Raw genomic sequence first — 27,181 nt, 5'->3', positions numbered from 1 at the left:
GAATAATACAACAAGGACGAAGCATGTAAACTGCGCTGTTTGTTTAGAATGGAACGGATCGCAAATGGATCTGAATGAAGAAACGTAAAAAAAAGAAACAATGATGAACAACATATTGTTGTCACTGCCCACGACTTGTTTAAACTGCTTCCATACCTCCGACTTTCCTCCACACTTGCTCAAAGTTAATTCTCCTGTTTTTCTTTTTTTCTTTACATCTTCAAGCTCCCGGTGTGATGCGTGCGAGAGGAGGAGACTCCGAGCATGAAGTGCTGCATTTTGTAACTGCAGCCTAACTTTTGTAGGCTACACATTTGTTACTTTTATATAGCCTATATATATATTTATAATATTTCTGATTATGGCATAGCTTTCTCCCCACCCAAATAGGATAATAAGGTAATGGATAAAAAAAAATATATAAAAAATAACGGCCCGAGCCCGGGCTCAGGCCGAGAATCTAAACTCTAGTCTGAGGATCCCTCGGAGATGCTGTGGCTGCATCTGGCTCCGACACTCTGGCCTGAAGACAGCGTGGCCCGCTCACGCTCCAGTTCTTCTTCCTCCTCCAGGGGGAGACAGACATTAGTAGGTTTGTTCTGAAACATTAAAATATTCTTCTATTACTTAATTGTATTTCAATCTCAAAATAAGAAATCAAAGATGGTTTATTATTATCATTAACATTACTATTATGTTCAATTTTGCAGAATCTTGTCTTGTAACTGTTTTTAGAAGTTTAGGATTTAGCCGGTTTGAGTTTGTACAGGGTCAGTTTGATCAATTACATTTCAAAAATCAGCGTCCCTGTTACTCTTGATAATCAACTGAATGCACTTAAAGGAGAACTCCGGGCAATTTTTACGTTAATCTTGATCGCTATACATATGTGAGTACTGTCGATAGCAAAAGAAACGAGCCGAAACGGTGCTAGCAACATGGAGCTGCTGCAGCTAATGCCGAGGGCTCCCACTTAGCTAGAACAGCAGTTTTGGGGGCATAAGATAAAGAGTGCCTTTGTGCCTCTTAACAGACACAAAATGCAATTAAAATGTCTCTGCAACATGAACAGGGCCCTTACATGACAACAAGATGCGTTTTCAACTCAGACATTGTTTAAATTCACCTACCCTGTTAGCTGCTATCTGCCGTCTGGGATGAGTGAGTGTGTTCAGCCAGGTTTCGGCAATAATCATCACGCAGCAGTTCTGTGTGTATTTGTAGCATATATATCCATTTTGTGTGCGATCCATCTGGCGTTGGTGAATAGTAGTCTCTGCAGTGGCGAACTGTGTGTTAGTTGCCTTAGCCAGGCTAGCAGGCCCAACCGGCATCCTTCTACTTCCTCCCCGCCTTCCCCGCCTGCCGCGGCCGACAACAATCCACGGGCGCCCGCTGGTCTGGTGGATGTCCTCCAGAGGACAGTTCATGCTTTTGCGGTGAAATTTTTGCGGCGAAAAAAGTTTATTTCCCCCTCAAAAATAGGTAATTGAGCACTGTAGTGGTTATGATCATATCAGTGACTATGTAACTACATGGAAACGGGCCAAATGATGCCTGTTTCTTGTAAAGTAACAGCGTTACAGAAGGCTGGCTGTAGTCTTGCGCTGAAGTCCCGCGGGAATTCAGCTGTAGCAGGAAAAGGTAAACAGCAGTGTGCAGATCGGAGCGTAGTGTGTGAAGAGTGAAGAGCGGAGGTGTTCACAAGGGAAGAAGCTTGGAGTAAGGTAACTATGGAGCTAGAGCTAGCCTTCTGTAACACTGTTATGGCGCTTTTCCATTACATGGTACCAGCTCGACTCGCCTCGACTCTACTCGCCTTTTTTGGTTTTCCATTACGAAAAAAAGTACCTGGTACCTGCTAACAGGTACTTTTTTTAGTACCTCCTCAGTCGAGGTTCCAAGCGAGCTGAGGCGAGCCAAAAAGCTGACGTGAAAGCGTCAGACGGGGGTGTCCTGAACATATTTTTAAACAGTTTAGCCAGCTGTTTTTTTTTTTGCTGCCTCCAGCTTAATTTGAAACAAAATGTGTTTTCTGGCAACACACACCTTCGACGTTCTGTGTGTGTGTCGCGTTAGGTCACAGTAGTTTACTGCGGAGCCGCTTGTTTACAGTTCTGCGGAGGCTCCGGCAGAGCTTTCGCCGTAGCCTAACTACACACGCACATGGCCGGCTCCACGCACACACCAGCGCACAAGTATAAACATCAGGCCACTTTTACATAGGCTGCACAGGCTACGGCGAAAGCTCTGCGTGGAGCCTCCACAGAACTGTAAAACAAACTCAAGTGGCCTGATGTTTATACTTGTGCGCTGGTGTGTGCATCGATACGGCATAACGACCAGCCACGCTGAGGCGGTACTAAAATCTGCAATGGAAAACGGACGCACAGTGTGTCGAGTCGAGGCAAGTAGAGTCGAGGCGAGTCGAGCAGGTACCATGTAATGGAAAAACGCCATTACTTTACAAGAAACAGGCATCATTTGGCCCGTTTCCATGTAGTTACATAGTCACTGATATGATCATAACCACTACAGTGCTCAATTACCTATTTTTGAGGGGGAAATAAACTAACACACAGTACAGAGACTACTATTCACCAACGCCAGATGGATCGCACACAAAATGGATATATATGCTACAAATACACACAGAACTGCTGCGTGATGATTATTACCGAAGCCTGGCTGAACACACTCACTCATCCCAGACGGCAGATAGCAGCTAACAGGGTAGGTGAATTTAAACAGTGTCTGAGTTGAAAACGCATCTTGTTGTCATGTAAGGGCCCTGTTCATGTTGCAGAGACATTTTAATTGCATTTTGTGTCTGTTAAGAGGCACAAAGGCACTCTTTATCTTATGCCCCCAAAACTGCTGTTCTAGCTAAGTGGGAGCACTCGGCATTAGCTGCAGCAGCTCCATGTTGCTAGCACCGATTCGGCTCGTTTTTTTTTTTTTTATATCGACAATACTCACTTACGTATAGCGATCAAGATTAACGTAAAAATTGCCCAGAGTTCTCCTATAACAGTCTTCGGGGGGGATTATGTTTTCAGTGGATTAATCAGACTAACAACAAGAACAACAACAACAACATTGTTCCCACTGTTTAATTTTTTTCACCCTGAAACTGACTGACTGATCCTGATGCAAATGTGTCCTCAATGCTGTCTGTATAACACGTTACAGCAAGAAAATACTCTTTTATTTAATTTGGTACTTATTATAGAAAAAATAGAATGTGCTTACTTGTTTTGACTTTTACTTACTATAAGCTGGAGTTGATTTTAAGAGGAAATTCCTTGAAAGAAAAGCTACATTTTTATTTATTTATTCATTTTTCATTTATTATTGAAAACTTTACTCTTCATATATGCATGCATGACTATACATTTTAAATGTTTTCATGTTCAGTTGACCTTCTGTGCACCACTATTAATTTGGAATTAATTGTATGTAGAAAAAAATAAAGACAATCCCTATACTTCCCTATAATTAGTACCAAATTACATAGCTCTTTCCAGGAAACTTCATGAAATCGTTGATAAAATGTAAGGGGCATTACAGACCCGTAAAACAAAGCTATACAGCTGTTGTTATTAACTGATGGCTATATGTTTGTGTGCTTTCTTGGTCTGTGCATTTGTAAGAACTGTACCTCGTGGCTGTCCTCCAGTGCTTGCATGATCGCTGCCACCACCAGGTTTACCAGCACAAACTGGGCCATAACCACAAAAGTGGAGAAGTAGATCGGAGAGACCCAGTACAAGTAGCTCAAACAGCCATCATCGTTTGGACGGCATTGCCTCAATGTGTCCTTGAGAAGCACAGATCAAGATTCAGAAATGAAAAAAGAGGCACAAAGACTGAGGCACCATTACAAAATCTTTCTTACTCTGAAATCTTGACCGGTAACCGTTAAATCTGACAATAAGAAACTTAAAATATGTCTATTAAAACATTCAGAAAATAAACAAAACAAACAACTTCTTATAAGTTGGGATACAATATTATTGCAACACTTTATTTAATGGGTCTGTAATTTACTAATAATTTCCTGCTGTGACTAAAACACTCCCAATGTTACACTAAAGCATTTAACTGAAATATGCCATTATGATGATCTCATATAAAAGTGCTTTCTCAGTGGTTTGGGTATAATAAATGTATAGAGCTGGTGTGTATCTGCATGCATGAGTGTGGACATACTGCCATAATCCCGCTCCAGTTGTCTCCGGTGCACACTTGGTAGAGCGTGAGCAGGGCCATCCCAAAGTGTTTAAAGTTGGTGTATCGATGTAAACCCAGGCAAACGTTATCTTCGGTGCATTCTGATTGACACAGAGGCAAACAACACAGACATACAGAAGTGATTTTTATGCACCATGGACATGTTGTTTAATTTTCAAATAAAATCCTTTAGATGTATGTGTATGTTATGCTAGTAGTGTGACTGACCTAGCCTGCCAAAGAGCTCCACTCCCAGCGCAGCGTAGACGAAGAAGAAGAATGCAAAAAGTAGACAAATATTTCCAACCTGAAATCAAAATGCCTATTAGATCCTCCACACAGCAAACTTTATGTACCTCAACTTGATGGAACTACAAGCCTTTTTTTGAGACAGGCTATCAATACAGACATGCCATGCCGGGGTGGTGATGGCACAGTGGATATGACACATGCCTTTGGTGTGGGAGACCTGAGTTCGATTGCACTGCGATACATCAACCAATGTGTCCCTGAGCAAGACACTTAAACGTTCAGTACGCTGGCCGTTCCCAACCTGGCGCGTGCAAATGTGACGTCATGGGATCACCGTAACTGTTTATACTCGCACGTGGTGGTCGCGACACTAGTTGCAGTCTTTCTGCATTATTCTCCTGAACAGAGGTGGCGCTAATGAGGAAAGGCTACCGACTTTGCTATTTCTAAGGACTAGAAGAAGAAGAAAAAGGTAAACAACGGCAGAACTGGCAATGCTTTGATTTGATTCGATGACCTACTTCGTCGGATCAAGCCTTTCATTCACCATAAAAGAACTCATCTTAACCCAGTAAGTTTACAAGAGAGACTTGCAGTCACTCTGAGAGTCCTGGCATTCGGTTGTCGGCGAACTCGTTCAGGCCTCCTGTTTCCACTTTGTCGCGCGCCGCTGAAAAAAATAGAGTGGTGCGCGCCCTCTGCTCGCGCACCTCAAATCCTGGCGCGCCAGCGAGACTAAGGCCTTTTGACGTCAGTAAAAAAGTCTCAGAAGTGAATTTAGTAACGAAACATTTCAGTGTCTGAAATATGAGACCTGCTGTCTCGTCTCCAATGTATCTGTATGTGGTTCCTCAACCAATCAGCGCGCAGCTCATCAAAATATTCATGAGCAAACCATGTTTGGAAGAAAAGCTCTCGTTCCAAATAGGGCCAAAACACAGGGATGCATAAGGGCCCATAAAATAGCAACCTGGCAGTTTTCAGCCCAATCAATGTTACATACCCTATTAGGAGACCTTGAGGAACAGTGTGAAATGCCCTATACAATCATTCTATCACCCCTTTAATGTGTCTGTTTAGTTGCAAATAGGGGTGTCACGATTCTACAAATCCTCGATTTGCTTAAATTTTCGATTCTAAGGTCACAATTTTTTTTAAAGCACAGGTTGCTATGCCATTATTTGAATAATATTCGAAGATTTAATGCTCAAATGCAGCCTGTTATTAATATGTACTACACTACTGAGGCTTATGCATTGTCAATGCCACTATAAGCATGTGGTTGTTGTTACACGTTCTGTCCACTAGAGGGACTACCAACATTAGCCTGGCCTTGAAGGGGACCTACGTCCCAGCGCATTGCATTTCTGACACGCCACTGTCTGTTTACATTCATTTTCCACCACGAGCACACAGTGACAAACACAAATCAACAGAGAACTCTGTAATGAAACAATTATCTAACAAGTGTATTGAAGCAGCTCTGTTTAAAGGCTAACGGTGCTAGCAAAAACAAAAGTGTTAGCCACGATGCTAACGGCATTGATAACTAAGCCAAACTGTGCTGCCTATCACTGCTATTTTAGCAGTTTAAAGCAAACCTGTTTCTAGCAGATTGTTACGTTACTGAGAATACAGCTGCCATGTTAGTCGTGCTGCCAGTGGAAGAATATGTTACACGCACATAGCAGAGCTTGCAAACTGTAGCTTTTTTGTCGACAACGCGAACATTGTCAACATAACTCACTGGAAATCCAAAATACTTCCACACCGTGAAAGAGGGGTTTCAAGTTCTGTCGATGGGTCTCCTGCATCTGTAGTTTCCATGCTATCTTTTGACTGGCTCTAGCTAAATTAGAGGAGGTTGACTCACAGCACTTCAACACGTGTGTTATTTTCCGCTTGGCAAGCCGACTGGACATGACATGGGGGCGTGGCAGCATCGACGATTCCATTTTTTAATTCGAAGTTGGAGATTGTGACTTAATTTCGGTCACACCCTTAGTTGTAAAGCACTGTCAAATATTCCTTTAAATGCAAATTTAATAAAAAAAACACTGTAACTGCAAACAGGGCATGAACAGATACATTATGGTCACAATCTGCATACTGCAAACAAAATCATTCATAGTCACTTTATATTTATAATGAATCGGACAAAAAGTGTTTTACCTGTGACAGCGTCTTGATAATGGTTTTCAGCAGAACTCGTATCTTTTTGGCCTTCAGCACTGAAGTGAGACACAGGAGTTGTGTGAATAACTTTGTATATGAGCATACACAACACACACACACACACACACACACACACACACACACACACACACACACACACACACACACACACACACACACACACACACACACACACACATACTTAATTAGACATTTGACACCTAAAGATACCTTTACAGCTAAAAAGATTTCCCTTTGTCGAGTGTGTGTATGTGTATACCTTGTGCTAGTCTGAGTACTCTACAGACTCTAAGGATGCTGGGATTAATGGGAATTGAGTCTGACATATCCATCTCTTGTAAAATAATACTGATTATGGAAATCAAGACGACAGCAATGTCCAGCAGATTCCATCTAAACACATACAGACAAAGTCATGCAACACTTTAGGCACCAGCAATACCAACATTCAAAAGCAAATAAGGACATTCAATTCTCACTTATTCTAGTGTGTTACCTGCTTTGTAAGAACCTCAGTAAGCCAAACGCCACAAGCTTTAGCAGGACTTCGATGATCAGGATGACGGTGAACACATAGTAGGAATAGTCTGTAATCTTCTCTACATACTAAACACACACACACACACACACACACACACACACACACACACACACACACACACACAGGTTTATTTCTATCCCCTCACACAGTCAATGCAAATTTGTTTTTGGTATCAGTTATAAGACGTACTCAGTGATTGTGTGTGTGTGTGTGTGTGTGTGTGTGTGTGTGTGTGTGTGTGTGTGTGTGTGTGTGTGTGTGTGTGTATGTGTATGTGTATGTGTATGTGTGTGTGTGTGTGTGTGTGTGTATTTACCGGAGGTTGATCATAATGTTGGAAAGCCATCATTAAGACACTGAGGAAAATTATGGCAGCCATGAAGAGTTCCACGAAGTTACTGGTACAAAAAGTGTGGATAGACCGACGAGTAGAGGAGTAATGTTCGTAATATGGAATCTGCTCAGACTCTGAAACATGCATGTCTACGCGCGCACACACACACACACACACACACACATATGCAGATAAACACAGACAGAGAAAGGGAGAGAAATTTGTAACAAACACTCAAAACATTTAGATCAAATATGATATGATCAAAATCGTGGCTGGGTTATAGCTCGGTTGGTAGAGCAGGCGCACATATATAGAGAATAGGTGTGATTGGCAAAGGACAAAAAAGCAAAAAAATATACGCTGCACCCATGACGCTGCGACAGCAGCCCCCCCCATTTTTTTTTCAAATGCTATTCAATTAAAGTAATCATTAATGAAAAAAGACATTTTTTTGAAAAATAAACCATTAAATGGCACTTTCTGGAGAGTTTTTTGCAAAGAAATGGAGAAATTGAGTCTTACATGATATGTGCAAAACTACAAGGTTAAGAGCCTACACTTTGCATTGTTGTAGTATCAACAGATATTACGGCATTTAGCATTTACATTACTGTTAATCAGTCATCACTTGATTACACATTGCATTACCTTGTTATAATATAAATAATGTGCCACATGAAGAGACAGTGCAGCATATGACAGTAGCAACAGCTGAGAAGATTTGGGTCTGTGGTGACCAGGTCCACCTCACACAAACTACCTTCTCCCATTCTCTCTTCTTTGTACCACACGCACGCACGCACGCACGTGTTTTTTATGGCTGTCTGTGATTATACTTCAGGGTTTTTCCTTGCTCAGAATTTGTCTTTGCGGGAACACACAAAGCAGTGGGGGGGAGGGGGTCTGGGGTCTGAGGGTAAAAGACTTCCATTCCTGCATTCTGATACATTTTTAGGCACCAATTTATGGTAAAAATATCAATATTTATTGCAAGGAAATCACTAAATTCTGATGGCTGGTAACAATTCAAAATACAAAATATAATGGAATATTATTATATTCAGTAGTCCAGTAAGGGGGCTTTCACATCCGGGACATGGGCCAGATACAACAACACTTTACCCCAAGGTCCAGTTGTTTAATTAGCATGAACAGGGCTTTATGGTAACTTTTTTCCCCCAAGGAGCATGTTTTGCTCCCAAGTTGAAAAATGTAGGATTGACTTAGGCTACTTAATCAGTGATGTTGAATATAGCCTACAGCGTAACGGACCACCACAGTTCATACATACATGTGAACCGTGGATTAATTGCAGAGTTTAACCTACATAGTGTAAAACTACTACGTGAATGGAGCACAGCAGAAAGACGGCTTCAGTTAAGAACATAACTGCAAACTCAGAAGGGCTGAAAAAGGTGACACCCCCCCCTCCCCCCCAAAGGGAAAACAACATTTTCCCGGTGCTAAAACGATACTTTTAAAACGGTGCTATATATATAATATATAGCACCGTTTTGTGTGTGTATATATATATATATAATTTTCTTTTTTCTTTTTTTGAAAAGGAGCACCTTGTTCAGTTGTATTTGTCTGTTCAAAAATATAAAACAATAAAAAGTTGATCTAAAAAAAAAAACACGAAAAATGATTCACGTGGATGACATTTTCCCATTCAAAACGGCAATTTTCGCCGAAAAGCTAGTTTGCAGGTATGTAAGAAGAGAGTTCGCCCCCACACGTCCAAAATTCGTATTCAAATAACCTTCCGCAACGATTGCAGGCTCTTTGGTGGAGCTCTGCTTTGAATGAAGTTACATCGTGACAAATTAATGGACCACTTGTGGAGTGATATAAAGACATGAGTCAGAGGCACAAAAAACGTTGCCAGCAGTGACCGGTCATTATGTTTACCAATACCCCCGACCCGAAAAATTTGCGGATTTGCATGATTTACGAGAGCTTCATTTTCAGGTCGGAAAAGCCGGATTTCCGAAGAATCACACCCCTGATAGAGGTTTATTCCTTGACGCAGCGGTTGCGGGTTTCGGCTCCGACCCGCGGCCCTTTGCTGCATGTCATTCCCCCTCTCTCTCCCCTTTCATGTCTTCATCTGTCCTGTGAAAATAGAAGCCTAAAAATGCCCAAAAAAATGATCAAATGTGTGTATGTGAAAGGAGTCGCTTGTTGTGATGCACCCACAGATAATTATCAAACAATACTGCAGTTCCCCTAAAGCCTAAGCAGCATTTTAACATCTTTCAGCTAATTAACTTTGTTTTGATTCATTCTCATCGCTCTCATCAACATTATTTCCAGCTGCAGCTCTCAGCTGTTTATAACAATACAGCTCTGATGACTGTACACGACCTGTCCCAATACATGCATCAAACCTTCGTGATCAGCCACTGTTTGCGTGACCTAACCAGGCTTTCAGTTTCATTTTTTACAGTAGACTCTGAAATGTGATGCTTGGAAAAATAGATCACTAACAACCTACTTAATTCTCCTTACCCTCGCACTGGTCCTGTGATACTTCGGCCTCTTGTGGTAACACTTGTAAAGCTGCTTTTTTTTGATCCTGCTGACACTGGTGGAAGGTCTCCACCATTACACCAATAAACATGTCGAGGAGAAAGAAGCTCATAATCATGAAGGTGATGAAATAAACAAGCATCCATTCGTTGTAGTTCGTTACAGGCTGAGAGGAGAAGAGAAGAAAAGAGAGATCAGATTTTATTTTCTTGTGTATAAGAAATGAAAAATAAAGAACAAATTTATTACACTGCCATCTTAAGAGGGCAAAACAACCCCTGCGTTTAATATCTCTCGCTTCCTTTCCAATGTACATAACAGTGTAAAACAGTATAAATCAGGCACATTGCCAGCAAAAATACCTGTTCATCTACTCCCACAGCATCCAGGCCATCATACATAATGTTCACCCAGCCATCCTTAGAGTACATTACAAACAAGGACTGCAGAGCCTGAATGGGAAACAGAAATAACTGTTAAGTCAACACAAAGTGATTATCCAGGTCCTAATATAATTAGCTCTCAAGTTTAGTTACAGAATACACATTCATTACAGTTAGTCGAAAATGGTTAATATGGTAAATGAACCATATTGGGTGACGATTAAATGACATTGTGTGTACCAAGAAGGCGAGAACCAAGGAACCTGGGAAAATTAAGCCAAATTTTACTGCAATCTGATAAGCAGTTTTTGAGATATTATGCTAACTAACAAACATAGAGTCAAACACGTTGGCTAGTGCGATGTTAGCAAACAATTCTCTCTCTGTAATAATCTGTGGTTTTCAAAAGCAGATGCATATTTAGTAGTCTCAACAAGTGATCCAATGTTGTCCCAAAAACAAAACCCCTGTGATCACGTCTGCAAAAACCTGCTTCTGGATGAAAAACCTATTGAGGGCGAGGGAACAGTAAATAACACACAGTACGCAGATTCACCGTATGTAAACTGTTTTAAATGTACAATGTCTCCATAAACATTCAGTCCTCTGTTTTAAATTGAAAATATGGCAATAGCATGATGAATCTATTTAATTCCTAGTTTCTACCTAGTTAATTTGTTTTTGGACATGCTGGCATGAATGCTAATCTTTTCCTATCCATCCTACATCCCTCTCCCTGTCTCATCCTCTGTGCGTTAGTCCATACCTGAGGCAGGCTGTCAAAGTTGTACACCTTTCGTTCCCAGCGATAGTTGGCCGACAGACATTCAGTCTTGTTGGTGATGTTTCTTGTGTCCTGACCCACACAGTAGAAGAACTTCCCTTTGAACAACTACAGTGTTTGTGTAAGAAAAAGACAGAGACAGGATGTCTGTTGTGTTATTTTACCAACTGCATCAAAGCTGTCACTATCAATGCCAAGAATAACAAGAGTGAATTCCTAGGTGTTTACTATGAGTGCTGGCCAGGGGTCACGTTGTTAATTTCCACAGCTTGATTGTCAGTCAGCGTATAAGAAAGCTGTGTGTGTGTGTGTGTGTGTGTGTGTGTGTGTGTGTGTGTGTGTGTGTGTGTGTGTGTGTGTGTGTGTGTGTGTGTGTGTGTGTGCGTGCATCCATGGGTGTGTGAGTGTGCATCCCCACAGTACCTGCACCCCAAGAATGGCATAGAAAAAGAGGAAGGTGCAGCAAATAAGAACGATGTGCCCGATGGGTTTAACCGAGGCGAGAAGGGCTTCCACAGCCAGCTTCAGTTTTGGGGCTCGCTTGATCACCCTGGAACACACAAACATAAACAAACCGATGTTTGTTACAACCAGCAAATGTACGTACAAACACAAACTGACCCAAATATGAAATAAGATGGGATGCTGACACAAAAACAGTATACGTACATAAGCACTGGTATCAACCCACACAAACAGAAAACAATCATCGGTACTGTACACACACACAAATTAATGATGTACCTCAGCGGGCGCATTGCGCGTAGCAGGCGCAAAACTTTGAGCACGCCCAGCACATGTTTTCCACTTGTACTGGCCAGAGAGATTAAGATGTCGACTAAAGACAGAATCACCAAAAAACCATCCACAGCATTCCAGGCAGACCGGCAGTAGCTCTCCTTCCCAAACAGCAAACCAAGAGCTATAACCTGGTGTAACAACACATCAATTCCAACATATTACTTAATATACAGTATTACAGATTCTTTAAAATTCTCCTGAAAATCCGACGTACAAAATAGATTTTAAGATACAAAATGATTGGTCCAAAATTATAACTAAACTAAATAATAATAAGAATTGTCAAAGGCAGGGTGTCGGTTAAATAAATGTGAGCTCTTCTCTTATACATCTGTCTTTATTTTTCGTATCTGATCTCAACCCAGCAGGGGTTGGAAAGTTCATTCAACAGCTCAGAAGCCATGAAGTAACTGTATTCATTAGAACAAAGAAAACATTGTAGTTAATAATAAACGCCATTTCACAGTAGACCTCTACGGTTACAAAAATCTGATGTTTACCTTAAAGAGCATCTCTACAAAGAAGACAGCAGAGAATACGTAACCGGCCGTATTCAGGATCCAACGCTCCTAAAGGGAAGAGTGAGATTCCTTTTTAACGTGCCTGTTTGTATCACAAATAATCAAACTCATTACATATTATTTGTTTCATGAAATGCAAAGCATCCAACTTTACTGTGTAAGTTTGTGTTTCTAAGTCTGCAGTGACTGCATTTGCCATCTCTCATCACAGATTACATGTAGTATGGTCATACTGTGTGTGTGCATCTGTCAATATTTATCGTACAATGCTTGTGTGTGTCCGATAGGATAGGGTTGTTTGTTAAGGGTTTACTGTATATCCCTCTCCAGAGGAACAATAATTGTAGGTGTCTCACCGTGCTTTTAAGGTTTATTTCAGGCCTCTCCACAGCGATGGTGATGCAGCTGAGGAGAATGAAGACCAGAACCATATAGTCGAACATCTTGTGAGAGATCAGGCGTTGACAACAGATGCGGAACCTGAACACAAACACACACACACACACACACACACACACACACACACACACACACACACACACACGTACACACACTTAAAATAGCTACAGTTAGTTAAACATCTGAGGAAAACCAAGGGAATAAAAGAGACAGTGAAATGTCCCTGTAATAGTCCTTCAGTCATCTTTTGGCATACTGTATGCAACTTATGTATCAAAGTAACATTTGTGAGTGTTTTATATCAAAATCTCTCTCTTTCCCTTCCTGTAAAAAAGTAAAATATTTTGATGACTCATCTTGAACTCGTTGGTATAGATATAAATGTATCCAATCAGATGTCATGTTACATGGTTTCTGCAAGTTACATGTAAATGTAATTCTTTTTCATAACACATAGAATGCAATTTGTGTGTGTGTGTGTGTGTGTGTGTGTGGGGGGGGCTTACCTGTTCTGTGGAGAAAACACATAGAACGACCACTCTTCATGTTCTTTGCACCAGCTGACCGTTTTCTGGATCAAGTTCAAACATCTCTGCATGGGTGAAGAGTTACACATCAGCCGGCTCTCTTTATCCGAAGCATGAAGAAAATACTTAAAAGAACCACCAGCAACATTACAGAGGGGTGGTATACCAGCAAAATGCTGCTCAGAATATAGGTAAAGAGACCAAAGTGGCTTTGATCATGTCACTTGTAAAATCTCTCACGTCCCAAACCAGACTTCTTAAACTATCACTCTTAGGAACTTACATTGTCCCCATTGGTATCTGTAGGTGCAGAGTCTTCTCCTGGGGCAGCGTTAATCGCATTGAATCTGCTGGGCCAACAAGCAGAGAGAGAGAGGCCTCGGTTGGGTCCTGAGGGGCCCTGTGTCAACATGAAATACAGCAAAGGTGGGTATGTTTGAGCAAGTACAGCACCTCAAGTGTCCAAACTGTAACTATTAGCAAACAAGTCGCTCACCACCAAGTACTATATCTCAGAGACCTCTCAATAGATTCTAAAACCACAGTTTGCACTCTTAGGAACTTACGTTTCTGTCATCGTTATCTGTCTGTGCAGGGTTTTCAGGGATCAAGATTTCCGGAGTGGAACTGGTAGACTCACAGGAAGGGCGAGAAGAGTCTTGATCCATACCTGAGAAATGCTGCAACAACAGGAAATAGAGTTTGGCATAGGTGTAAGTGTTTGAGTGTGCCGTACTTAAAAGCCACGTTTGGTGTAAAACAGCTAGCTCTTGGAGAAAACTAAGATAGAGGTCCTTACCCTAGCCTGGAAACTCTGAACCACTATGCCCACAAGTATATTGAGAAGAACATGTTTTCCCAATATAATGACCACAACAAAGTAGATACAGCCCCATTCGGAGGTAGTTGCCATGGCATTGTACATCACCAGATTCCAGTTCTCCTGAGTCAGAATCTGGATTGAGAGATTTATTAAAAGAGAGTAGTACAGACAGAGATTGAGGCACAAATTGTATGATGATGGAATGGAATAATAAAGTCAAAAACTAACCTGGAACACAGTGACCATGGCCCAGAGCAGGGTGTCAAAGTTTTTTCGCTCAACGATGACTTCTCCGTGCTGCGTCTCGTAGTAATATTTACCACCAAACAGGTGCATACCCATTACACTGCAGAGTACCAAGAACATGCATGCGCAATCATTGAGATGCATCCTGTGGGTGATCATCATCATAATAGTAATAGAACAGCATCATTTGGAATTAGCTGTGACATTAGATGTCTACAGACAGACACATGGGGAGGAAGGATTTGTGTGTGTACATGCCTGAAAATAAAGATGACAAACAGCAGTAGCATGCAGAGTGTGGATGCCTCTTTCATGGTCCTCTTCAGCACGAGCAGTTGTCTCTTCAGGTAAGGGAGGAAGTGAAGCAGCCTCACAAACCGCAGCAGACGAAATGCACGCAGAACTGACAACCGGCCGTCTGCGTTAGATATTATCTCCCACAAACTGAAAACCACAAACAACCATGTCTTTAATATAGTGTATGTTGAGGTTATAGGTTATATTGTGTTCACTATATTACTTAATCTAGTCTGAAACTAACACAAGTTACTAGTATCACAATACTGAGTCAGTGTTGTCCACTGACTCAGTATTAAGTGTTAAGTATTACGTGTTAAGTATAATAGAAACAATGAATTTTGTGTGATACCTGAACAGTTTTTGTGTGTCATGGTTCCAATGAGAGTCAAACCCCAAACAAGGAAATTGGGATATAATGTGGATTTTAATAATGGCATGTATTACAGGACAAAGCAATAAAGTCAGACTGCATGGGATCAAATTACCTGATGATAACAATGACAAAGTCAAAGCTGTTGTTCCAGTCCCTAAAGTATGTCCACGCGAGAGCCAGCAGCTTTAAGACCAACTCCACAACAAATATAATGGTGAAGACAATGTTACTGATCTGTAACATATCTGTCAACTTCTTAGGCTGTAGGAAGAGAGGATGGAAAGAAATAAAGCGAGGAAGGGGTATAGATGGAGAGAAGAAGCAAAAGAAAGTGGAAATGCAAAGGAAGGAAGGAAGGAAAGAAAAGTAAAGTAGTTACTATTCTAGTATTCCCTTTGGGGTTCTTAATGTTGGAAGATTAGGGCAGAATTTAAAAAGCATCTTTGTTAATCCCCAGCATAACAAAATACTATCATCAAACCACTGCTGTTAAGCTTTGAACCTTTTAATTGCTCAGTCTATCATTCACCTCACACACCTGAAATTAAATTCAGAGACGTAGACAAATAGTAAGCAGACAGAAACACTTTGCTCCTCACCTGGTCATGATGCTCTATGGCTATGGTGACAATATTGAGGAAAACAGCAAACATGATCAATCGGTCGAAGAGTTTACTGTTGACAGTCCTCTTAAGTTTTTGCATGAATGGTCTCCAGACCTGAAAGATCTGTCACAGAAAGGTAGTCAGTTAACATAGGCAACAATGCTGCTGCTGCTGGCGGTTCTGTAGAAAGTTGTTGACTAGTCTCACCACTGGGTCATCAATCCTGCTGCTGCCGCCATGAGGATGCACCTTGTTATGAAGTCTATCGGTAAAAGGACATGAATAACAATTGTCAATTGTCAGGTTAAATTAAGACATGTTTTGCTCTGGTAATGTCCATGCGTGTGACGTGTGTTTGCTTTTGAATCTGCATCTTTTAGGAATGGGCTCTCAACATTTTTGGTGTCCAATTGTGAGAAACACAAATTAACTAATGCAAACTCAACTGTTCCATGCTCAGAGCATGGAACCCCATAATATCAAAGAAGATTTAATCAGAGAACGTTTAACTTCAAACTCGGGGCATAGGTTTTAGGGCATTTTTCTACCTAGAGGCTTCCAACTTTTGCCTGAACGAGTACTACATGTACTACAACATAAGAAAGCATTTATATCTACTTTCATCCTGAGCATGAGGGAATAATGCATCTGACATAATCTTCTACCGTTATACACACAGATATTACTGCAAACTACAAATCTGACCACAAACACAACAAAGTGTTGTAAGTGCTACTTTAAAAGACTTCCAGGTTGTATATAGATCTTATACAGTGACTGACCTGTTGAATTTACGGGAGATCCCCTGCAGCCATCCAGTTAACTTGCCATAGAGCCATGCGATAGCCACAGCACCGACACTCTGCTCTGCTGTTTCTTGTTTCATGTTGTCCGAGAACTGGGTGGCGATGACGACTGCACACACGTTCATCATGATAAAGGAGCCCATCTGGTGGGGAAGTAACAAGTTGCTATTTAGAGCAAGGGTTCGAAAACTGCTTTGAGATAATTGTACCATCGATTTAACCATTACTGCCCTCAATTTAATTTAGCTACTTAATTTAAGTGTTAACAATAAGTCTGTTTCAGGAGCAGCGCAACAAGCTTTTAAACAATTCTGTCTAAATGACAGCATTACAAGTGGCCCAACTCAAGTTGACAAGTTAAGGGTGGTTATGTCTGTCTTTTATTTATTTTTCTACATCAGAGTATGTAAAACAATGTGTTACATAAACATGTGAGGATCTAACTAAAATCTGTAGTTAACAGATGGCTTTTTCTCCAGTTTATTTTAAGAACTGCAGCGAGTCAGGCTTACAGTGAAAATGTGTGTTTCATTGATTGTAGGTTCATTGAATGCTACAGGGGTTCGGCGTGGGTCTATTTAAAAAAAGACCCACATTAGTGCGTGTAGCATTGGGACTGATATTGAGGACCAAATCAAAATGGAGTTTCAATGTATTTTGCTGCCTCTGTTGGATTTTTATAGTTGCTACTGAAATTATTAAACCAGAGTTACAGATCATTATGTAGCCCAGATTTACCAGTATGGAAGAATACCAAAACATAATTCTGAAGTTGTTTTTTGAGACATAGGAACACGGTCAAATACTATGGTTGTTAACTAAAACAAAGACAAGTGGCTACTCACAACAGTGACGAGTACAAAAAATAAAACACTCCACCAAGAATGAGCATCAATAACATAAAACATGATCTCCGCCCATCCTTCCAGTGAGACAACCTGGAGGTAGACAGAGAGTGACAAAAAATAAATGATTATTATGTGGCAACATTTTAATAAGCTCCTAGTTAAAAGTTTAGTTAAAATGTTTCTGAACATGTACAGTAAAAGCCCTTGTTACCTGGAATATGGTTATCCAGGCGTAGCCAATGTTGTCGAAGCTAATTGTTCCCATGTAAGGGTTGTGGTCCCCGGGCCGACAGACATTGTAGTACATGTTCCAGTTGACACAGGCGTTAGCACTGGCCCCAGCCACCGTAGAGACAAGCTCATCTACAGCTGAAGCATAGTGGTGAGCAGCCAATGAGCAGTTTTCCCCATTTATGTTGTAAGGTGGCACATCATGGCAGCGTTGCATCCCGCTCTTGCCATCAGGCGAACAGATAAATGGGAGTTTTTCACCATACTTGTTCATGTAATATGGATTTAAGGACACGTTGTACTTTCTGGATAGAAAAAAGAACAACAGTTTTTACACGCTAGAAATTAATACACTCGACATCATGACATGACATGACATGGTTACTAGATTTCACGACAGTTTTTTTGTGCTATGTGTTGAAAAAAAGAAAATGTACATACAGTGGGTCATGTTATATTTGATACACATACAGTACTGTGCAAAAGTTTTAGGCAGGTATGAAAAAATGCTGTAAACTGACAGAAGATAAATCTAAATCAAATCTATATTTGGTGTGACCACCCTTTGCCTTCAAGACAGCATCAATTCTTCTAGGTACACTTGCACACAGTTTTTGAAGGAACTCGGCTGGTAGGTTATTCCAAACATCTTGGAGAACTAACCACAGATCTTCTATGGGTGTAGGCTTCCTCAAATCCTTCTGTCTCTTCATGTTATCCCAGACAGACTCGATGATGCTGAGATCAGGGCTCTGTGGGGGCCATGCCATCACTTCCAGGACTTCTTGTTCTTCTTTACGCTGAAGATAGTTCTCAATGACCTTGGCTGGATGTTTGGGGTCATTGTCCTGCTGCAGAATACATTTGGGGCCAATCATACGCCTCCCTGATGGTATTGCATGATGGATAAGTATCTGCCTGTATTTCTCGGCATTGAGGACACCATTAATCCTGACCAAATCTCCAACTCCATTTGCAGAAATGCAGCCCCAAACTTGCAAGGAACCTCCACCATGCTTCACTGTTGCCTGCAGACACTCATTATTGTACAGCTCTCCAGCCCTTCGGCGAACAACCTGTCTTATGCTACAGCCAAATATTTTGACTCATCAGTCCAGAGCACCTGCAGCCATTTTTCTGCACCCCAGTTCCTATGTTTTCGTGCATAGTTGAGTTGTTTTGAGCACTTGTTTCAATGTCGGAGGTGTGGCTTTTTGGCTGCAACTCTTCCATGAAGACCACTTCTGGCCAGACTTCTCCGGACAGTAGATGGGTGTACCTGGGTCCCACTGGTTTCTGCCAGTTCTGAGCTGATGGCACTGCTGGACATCTTCTGATTTCAAAGGGAAATAAGCTTGATGTGTTTTTCATCTGCTGCACTAACGTTTCCTTGGCCGACCACTGTGTCTACGATGCTCAACGTTCCCTGACTTTTTGCAAGTGTACCTATAAGAATTGATCCTGGTTTGAATGCTAAGGGTAGTAACACCAAATATTGATGTAATTTAGATGTTTTTATGGTCGCTCACTTTGCATTTTGTAAATTGATAAAAATAAACAATCATTATTTATATTTATGAAAGCATTCTTAGTTTACAGCATTTTTTCCACACTTGCCTAAGACTTGTGCACAGTACTGTATATGCCAGTGATGGAGTACTTGAGTCCAAGACTCGGACTCAAGTCGCTATTCTCTGGACATGTGACTCAACTTGAACTCCAGCACTAATGACTTGGACTTTATAAAAGGATTTTATAAAATCGGACTCAAATTCATGAAATAGGACTCGGAAGTTGGATGATGTTTCCGACTACTTTTATGTTTAAATTATGTGTAACAGGTAATGGTGTCTCGACTCGGTCTTGGACAACACTGGGGACTCGAGACTTGACTCAGACTCAACAGTTGGTGACTCAACTACAACACTGATATATGCATATACATATATATGATACATATACAACAGAGTAAATAATTGAGAAATTTGAAGACATACCAAAACCTGATATCAGTGAGATATCAGACAATAATTATTATTTGATGTTAGTTAGTGCCTTGCTAAGCCTTTTAATACATTAAAAAAGGAAACACATTATTATCAATATCATGATATTGCTTTAACTCTATTTCTACATTTACTATATATATTGTCTGTTGGTCAGCAAAAACAAGCTCTCTGAAAAATTCACCTCTGGTCCTGGGATATTAGCATGGGCATTTTTTTTTTACAATTTCTTGACAATTGATAGACCAAACTATAATCAATAAATCAAGAAAATAATTGGCAGATTATTTGACAATTGGTTATTGTTAGTGCAGCTCAGAGAGAAGAGATAAAATGCAAATGCTGCAAAAGCAGAACAAGCATTTTCCTTACGTGGGAATGTCCTCTCCCAGGAAGCAGCGGTTGCGCAGCTGCCCCGCCCACAGCTGGACTCCCACAACGGCAAAGATTTGTATGACGAAGATGTAGACGACCAGAACATTTGCCAGCATGGGCACGATGCCTAAGAGTACTGTCACCACATCCAGCATACCTACACAGATGTACACAAAAAGATGCCGTCAGAAGTTATTTTGACTGAAACTTTGTAACAAACAAACAAACAAACACACACACACACACACACACACACACACACATGACTTGTTCACTTGTGTAAAGTAAACATACATGACAGATAGTTGACCATGTTTCAAACTCTGTTGACATGGTAAACTTGGATCATACAGGTACACTTACATACACATACTGGTTATACTGGCCAGCATAACGTACAGATTAATAATACTTTTATCCTCTGGGACTTGAACTCACAATTTATGTGGCTAGTTGTGTCTGTCTGTTCAACATCAATCTATCTTTAGCCATCTCATTGAAATATATGCTTATTAGAGGATGGATTCGGACAGATATTTAGAAATGATGTTCGGGTTCGGGTCGGGCTCGGTCACATCAGCGCGATAACTCATTCATTGAGTTGGCCCAGCAGCTTTTTAAAGGGGTGATAGAATGCAAAACCGATTTTGCCTTGTCATAGTTGAATAACGACAGTTCGTGGTTAAATAGGACATACATGTCAAAATCCCATTGATACCCCTATCCTCTGCAAATCTCACATTTTGAAACTGCCGCTGAAAACGGGCGAATCTGAACAAAGCTAAAAGTTGACGTAAGCATCTCAACTCCTAGTCTCTGTCACGCCCCAACATTTGCATAGGCTACACCACTGACCTGAGGTCAGCTTAGTCTTCTGAATCTAGCTAGGTCACGCAGATCTCCAGAGGTCTGCTATTTAATTAATTATTAATTAATAAATTCACTTCTGAGACTTTTTTATGCGTGAAATCAACTATGTAGAGGTCAAATATGGGCCATTTTATGAAAATTGATGGCTAATTGCAAATTTTGTCCGACTGTGTGTCGCAGTTCAGCAGGAGCTCAGCGGGCTTCGTGAAAGCGGCCGGTGCTGCCTCACCACCCGGCGTGTCCTACTTCATAGACTCGCTGTGAGCTAGCTGGATCTCCGTCACGAAGGGAAGCCAGCGGCGCTCCATACCCGCGCAAAGTCACCGTTTCTGGGTTACTGGACTACAAAATGCAGAGGCCCTGATGGAGCTCCAGGGCCTGCAGCTAGCCGCGATCTTTACCCATAGGATTGAAGGGACAGTAGCAGCTAACGAAATCCATAATGTTCACAAAAATGCATTAAATTGAAATCGGACACCATTGTTAGCTTTATAAGACCTTGGGGTAGATGTTATATAAGTGGCGTGACGAAATTCAAACTGTAAATACACTTTAATTATGCCGAAAGTGAAGCTAACTAGCCGCGATCTGTACACATAGGATTGAAGGGACAGTAGCAGCTAACGAAATCCCTAGCTAATGTTCACAAAAATGCATTCAATTGAAATCGGACACCATTGTTAGCTTTATAAGACCTTTGGGTATATGTTATATAAGTGGCGTGACGAAATTCAAACTAAGTATACTCTAGTTATGCCGGCAGCTGGCAGCCAGCCAGCTCCGCGGAGCCCCGAGCCCCAGTAGTCCAGAAAAGTAGTAGTCCTAAAGTCTGACATATTGACATATTTGAGCATTATATAGTTGATTTCTCGCATAAAAAAGTCTCAGAAGTGAATTTAATAACGAAATAGCCCGACAAACAACGTATAACTTTGCAGTGTCTGAAATATGAGACCTGCTGTCTCGTCTCCAATGTGTTTCTATGGGGTTCACTCAAACCAATCAGCACGCAGCTCATCTAAATTAGGGCTTTGACGCCGAACTTCGATATTCGAATATAATTCGAATATTAAAAAAAATATTGATATTCGAACAAATATTAGGCAGCCCTTAATATTCGAATTTCGAACCTGTTATGGGCATTATTTTTTTGTTAATGTGTTTGCTTGTAAACCTTGTTTTCAATTCAGATTCCGACGCTTTTTCACGCATTTCAAAATGTAAACACGTCGCGGCGACGCACGTCGCTCGGCCGCGGCTTGGTAGCGCATTTCCCCCGACTCATTTCCTGGTTCTCCTTCTCCATAAACAACGTAAAATCAAGGAGAGGGTTAACTTCTCCTGCTACAGATTTCCCACCGTGGTCAGAAAGAACAGAGGAGACACTTTGTTTCTCTCACTAAGACTATAGAGTCGCTACTCACCGTCACTCTCTCACAACACACACACACACACGCGGCTCGACGCACACACCAGCGCAAAAGTATGAACATCAGACCACTTACGTAGGCTACGGTGAAATATCCGACCTTCCTGTTGAAAGCATATTGTTTGTGTTTAATCCAGGGTCTGACTTTTAATTTAAAAAAAAAAAACAGTGGTGGCAGTGTGTTTTTCTTCTAACAACATCATTGCACACCTACTGACTGATACACTGCCCTCTGGTGGGCAGAACATATAGGAAGTTTGAAACCAATATAAGCCTTACTGAAGGCATTTAATGGTCAAAATATTATTAATAAATATTCGAATATATTCGAATATTAATATTCATAAACAAACGAACTTCGAATATGATTTTTGGGCAAAAGTCAAAGCCCTAATCTAAATATTCATGAGCATACCATTTTTGGAAGAAAAGCTCTTGTTCCAAATAGAGCCATATTCACAGGGTAGTTAAGGGCCTAATATAATAAAATAGCATTCGGGCAATTTTCAGCCCAACCAATTTTACATACCCTATTAGGAGACCTTAAGGAACAGTGTGAAATACCCTATATAATCATTCTATCACCCCTTTAACGTCGGTGCTACATATGGTTCAGTGGCAGCGAAAGACGTCCTGCCTGACCCCACCCACCACTGTGTCAAAACGGTGCCGTGAGCTGGCAACAGAGAAACGCACAAAGCTGGTTGAGCAGCTAAATTACATTCTGGCTGAGGTGAATTTGATCGGAATGACAACGGATATCTGGATGGAGGACTACCATGTGCTCATCTGTTGAAAGATTCACAGTGAAAGCTTTCACTCATAAAATTATCAATATTAAAATGACTACATATTGCACTTGTTGTAGGTAGTATGTTTGGAAACACTGAAAACTAAGTTTTGAGGACCAATGCAAAATGTTGAAATGTCGACTTACTTGGTACTCTGCTGATGAGTCGCAACGGAGAGAGCACTTGACAGAACTGGAAGTGGATGCCACAGTTTTCCAAGATAAAATCCAACATCCTGAAGGGACAGTTGCAGACAGAAACAGGGACAACAGTTTCATTTTGTGTTATTTCATTTACAAAAATCAAAATGTACAGCATTATAATGCTAAATATGAAAACTGTTCATAAACAAGCCATGAGATGCTGACGGTTAAAAAACTTTTTTTTTATGGAATTCCTTCTCTAAAATATAAGCAAAAGTCAGGCCAGTCTGACCAAAGCTGTCCAAACATTTTGGGGTTTTTTTTGGTTTTAAACTAAGAGCCTTGCTGTATTTGTGAGTGAATTATTATGTATGTTGTCTTTAAACACAGGAGAAACTGAGACATTAAATATGATGTCTCCCTAAGGTGACTGCTGTTGTTTATCAGCAGATGGAAGAAAAAACAGAAAGGCATTGTGGAATACTAACTCTCCACAGTTGATGATGAAGTCCAGCTTGTTCCAGTTGTTGCTAAAGTAACTCCCTCTATAGCCAAAGACTCCCAGGACCATCATCTTGATGAGCATTTCCACAATAAAGTAGATAAAGATCAAGGCATCCACTATCTGGCCATACACAATAAAAGAAAAACATACAGTTAAACAGAGTAGAAACAACAATGCTAATTCTAACATACAAAAGTACTATTGTGTTTACTCATCAATACAGAGGGACATTTTCAATTGATTGTATATAAAAGAGGTATTTTATATACAATCGGTTATCATTCGCCTTTTATGTTATGTAATTTAGGTGATCTCAAATATGGTGTGATATGGCCACTTTCTCTGTCCAATATTTGGCCCAGTTGACCTGTTTCAAGAGCAGAAAAGTGACTCAACCAGGCCAGAACTGAAGGACTGGAGTGAAACCTATTGAACTTGAACCTTAGTCTTTCGGTTAAAAATATAATCTGTTTAAAAATTAGACAACCATTTTCCACACAAAAATATACCATGTATTCAATGAAAGATTCACAGCACAGATATCTAGCCACACTGCAATAATATAAATTGAGGTCATCAGTATTAACCAATGTTGTTTGTATGTTTTCATTGAGAGTAAGGATTTGCAAGGATTTGGAAAATCCACACCAAGGGTCACACTAACCTCTTGCATGGTGCTCTTCATTTCACCTGGCTTGTAGTAGGACAAACTTGCACACCTGAAGAGGATCATCGCTACAGTCAAATACACAAACCATGTGGAGGAAGAGGTTAAGGTCAAAACACATAGGATAAGATTATATTTATTCATTCATTCATATTATTCATCAACAGAGTATAGATGATTACGTACTATAATCACAGGGACACAATAACTAATAATGACCAAATCAATTTATACAATCTTGTAATGTTGTAATATGCCACAGCTAGACAGGTGAGTATGTCCTCTAGATACATTCAGAAATATATTGGTATGATATCTACACAAGTTTGTATTATTATTATTATTATTATTATTATTATTATTACAACACATATTTGGTCTTTGGTGTCAGACAAGGCTAAACTTCAAGCAGTAGGAAAGGATATGGGCTATAGGCCACTTGCAGACACCAGTTACGGAGTCTTCTGGACGGTTTTAAGCAGGTGACAGCTACAGGGGCCAGGGTCGGGTAGGGCAGCTGCTCCTCCTGCGGGTGTGGGTTGGCAACTTCTTGTAATGGTATAGCGATTGCCACCTCCCGCCGCTGCTCCTCCTTCTGTCTCTCAAAGTCAGTCATGATGTTCAAGCACAGATACACTATAGCAGTGATTCCGAACCTGGGGTCCGGGGACCCCTAAGGGGGGCGGCAAAGATCACAGGGGGGGCGCAAGTCTTTATCTGGTTTGAGGTTGAGGTAAAAAAAAAATATTTGCACATGTTAAACAAATTATGATAATACACTAGAATATATAATGTATACAAAAGTCTGTATAAAAACTATATATTTTTGGTCTCGCTTAAACTTGTAGGCAGGCTACTTAGTAGGCCAAACCTCCGGGACCTCTTAACCTGGGACCCTGCTGTCATCAGGTCAGCTGCTAGCTGCTAGCTGCTATCATCCTCGTTTTTCCTGCCGCCACGGCATCACTATTTTATGAACGAAACATGGCGGAGAAACGTAAAAGTGCTGATAACTCCTTTGTATCAAAAAAGAAAGTAAGGGAAAGTTACCTCAACTTTGGTTTCAGAGGGGGGGCTCAGCTTTTCTTAGACATAAGTAGGTGGGGCGCCAAGGAAAAAGGTTAGGAACCACTGCACTATAGGGAGTTCAAACAGAGGTGCAGAGAGGAAGTGGATAAACAGAGGGAAAACAGGCAGGTGACAATCAGAAAGGAGAAAGGGACGGAGAGACAGACAAGAAAAAAATGCACAAATAAAACAAGTAACTGGGACATTATTGTTTCTAAAATATATGTTGCTGTTTTGTTTTCGAAAATGCAATTTGGCAGTGATGTGGGAACTACAAATAAATTTCCATACACCATCATATCAACGAATGTTGGCTAAAAGCCTCAACACAAAAGATAATTATCTGTATGGTTAGACAGCAGGTTATGTGAGAAATACATTTATTTATTTCATTTAAATATGTATTTATTATTTTATGTGTGGAGGAAGCATTCAGATTCTTTACTTGAGTAAAAGTAGCAATACTGCAATATAAAAACACTTAATTACCAGTAAAAAGTAATGCATTACTTGTCACATAATGCAGAAAACTTACACTGTTATATATGATATTAGATATTTAGATTATAATTACTCAGTCATGCATCAATGTGTAAGTAGCATTTTAAGTTTACTGGTATGCATCATATTTCATGAGTTCATCAGGTTTATTGCATATTAACGTTGAATCTCAATATGTAGCTAGCTAAGGTATGCTAAAATTGTAAAATAAATGTAGTAAAAAGTACACTATTTCCCATTGAAATGTAACGTTGCTAATTTTTACAGAGAAACAGCTTTGAACTCACAGAAGAGCAAAAATAAGTTAAGGTTAGGACAAAGTAACGTCAGCTAACGTTACTATAATGCTAGTTTTAAGTCCTGGCTAACCAAAACGTGTAACGTTAAGGTAATTATACGACTTTGAAGGCTAACGTTAATTAACTAGCTAGCTAGCTGGTTAACGTTACTGTAACGCACATAGCTTTTCGGCTGCTAGCTAGCCCATAATGTTAGCTAGACAACTGGTCAAGTTGAAATAACGTTTGCTAGCATTAACGTTAGCTAGGGTTAGCAGTTCAAACAGCTGCATCGCGCGTCGGACTACTGTAACGTTATAACGTTAGCTACAATTAAGAAAACTTGTACAGTCCATTAGCTAATACAAGGCCATCCTTGCCCGTTTTCCAAACTAAAATTAGATATATTTCAGTAAAATTAATTGGTGCAGTAAAACTCATTAACATCAACGTTCACGCGTCTAACGTTAAACAGATCGTCCGATTATGTGACCCAATTAGGAACTTCAACTTTGTGGCAAAATCACTTACAAGAGAAACAAGTATAACTTGGCTACGGTTAAATTGCTGTCCACCTGTATTATGTCTTAGTTATCACCTTTGAGTTTACCTGGTTGTCGTTAACGCCGCCTTCACACTTGAAATCAGCTCCGTAATATGCAATACGTCTGGCTTTCAACTGCTAGTTGAAAATTTAAATATAAATGTCTGGGAAGCTCAACTGTTGTTTTAGTTCGAATAATATACTGCGTCAGTTTGAGCTTCACATTCTGGAACTTGTGTGGGAACTTAAACGATATTACGTTACAC

At 40.5% G+C, this 27,181-nt stretch overlaps 1 protein-coding gene across 3 annotated transcripts; it reads right to left on the bottom strand.

Annotated features, from left to right (window-relative positions):
- Positions 1–419: 419 nt before the first annotated feature.
- Positions 420–25,215, bottom strand: LOC116038127 (voltage-dependent T-type calcium channel subunit alpha-1H-like). 3 transcript variants are annotated; one of them, XM_036007618.1, is made up of 32 exons: positions 24,950–25,215; positions 24,522–24,615; positions 23,841–23,977; positions 23,356–23,444; positions 20,117–20,276; positions 17,719–18,043; positions 17,505–17,597; positions 16,636–16,802; positions 16,061–16,115; positions 15,848–15,976; positions 15,361–15,509; positions 14,834–15,019; positions 14,558–14,675; positions 14,306–14,461; positions 14,073–14,186; positions 13,790–13,906; positions 13,486–13,571; positions 12,937–13,060; positions 12,560–12,628; positions 12,003–12,187; positions 11,682–11,808; positions 11,241–11,366; positions 10,454–10,543; positions 10,071–10,257; positions 7,539–7,705; positions 7,178–7,287; positions 6,941–7,074; positions 6,658–6,716; positions 4,462–4,540; positions 4,213–4,334; positions 3,662–3,820; positions 420–599 (listed from the first exon to the last, which is right to left on the bottom strand). In XM_036007618.1, exons 1-32 carry the CDS (start codon positions 25,138–25,140, stop codon positions 468–470), a joined length of 4,236 nt encoding a protein of 1,411 aa, XP_035863511.1. In that variant the 5' UTR covers positions 25,141–25,215; the 3' UTR covers positions 420–467. The 3 variants fall into 3 exon arrangements, with proteins under 3 accessions (XP_035863511.1, XP_035863514.1, XP_035863513.1); XM_036007621.1 differs by having other exon boundaries at positions 420–566; XM_036007620.1 differs by having other exon boundaries at positions 7,539–7,690.
- Positions 25,216–27,181: the final 1,966 nt, after the last annotated feature.

Source organism: Sander lucioperca, chromosome 11 (assembly GCF_008315115.2).
Source record: "Sander lucioperca isolate FBNREF2018 chromosome 11, SLUC_FBN_1.2, whole genome shotgun sequence".
Lineage (NCBI taxonomy): Eukaryota > Metazoa > Chordata > Actinopteri > Perciformes > Percidae > Sander > Sander lucioperca.
The sequence above is the reverse complement of the archived record's forward strand: the minus strand, read 5'-3'. Positions and strand labels throughout refer to the sequence as shown.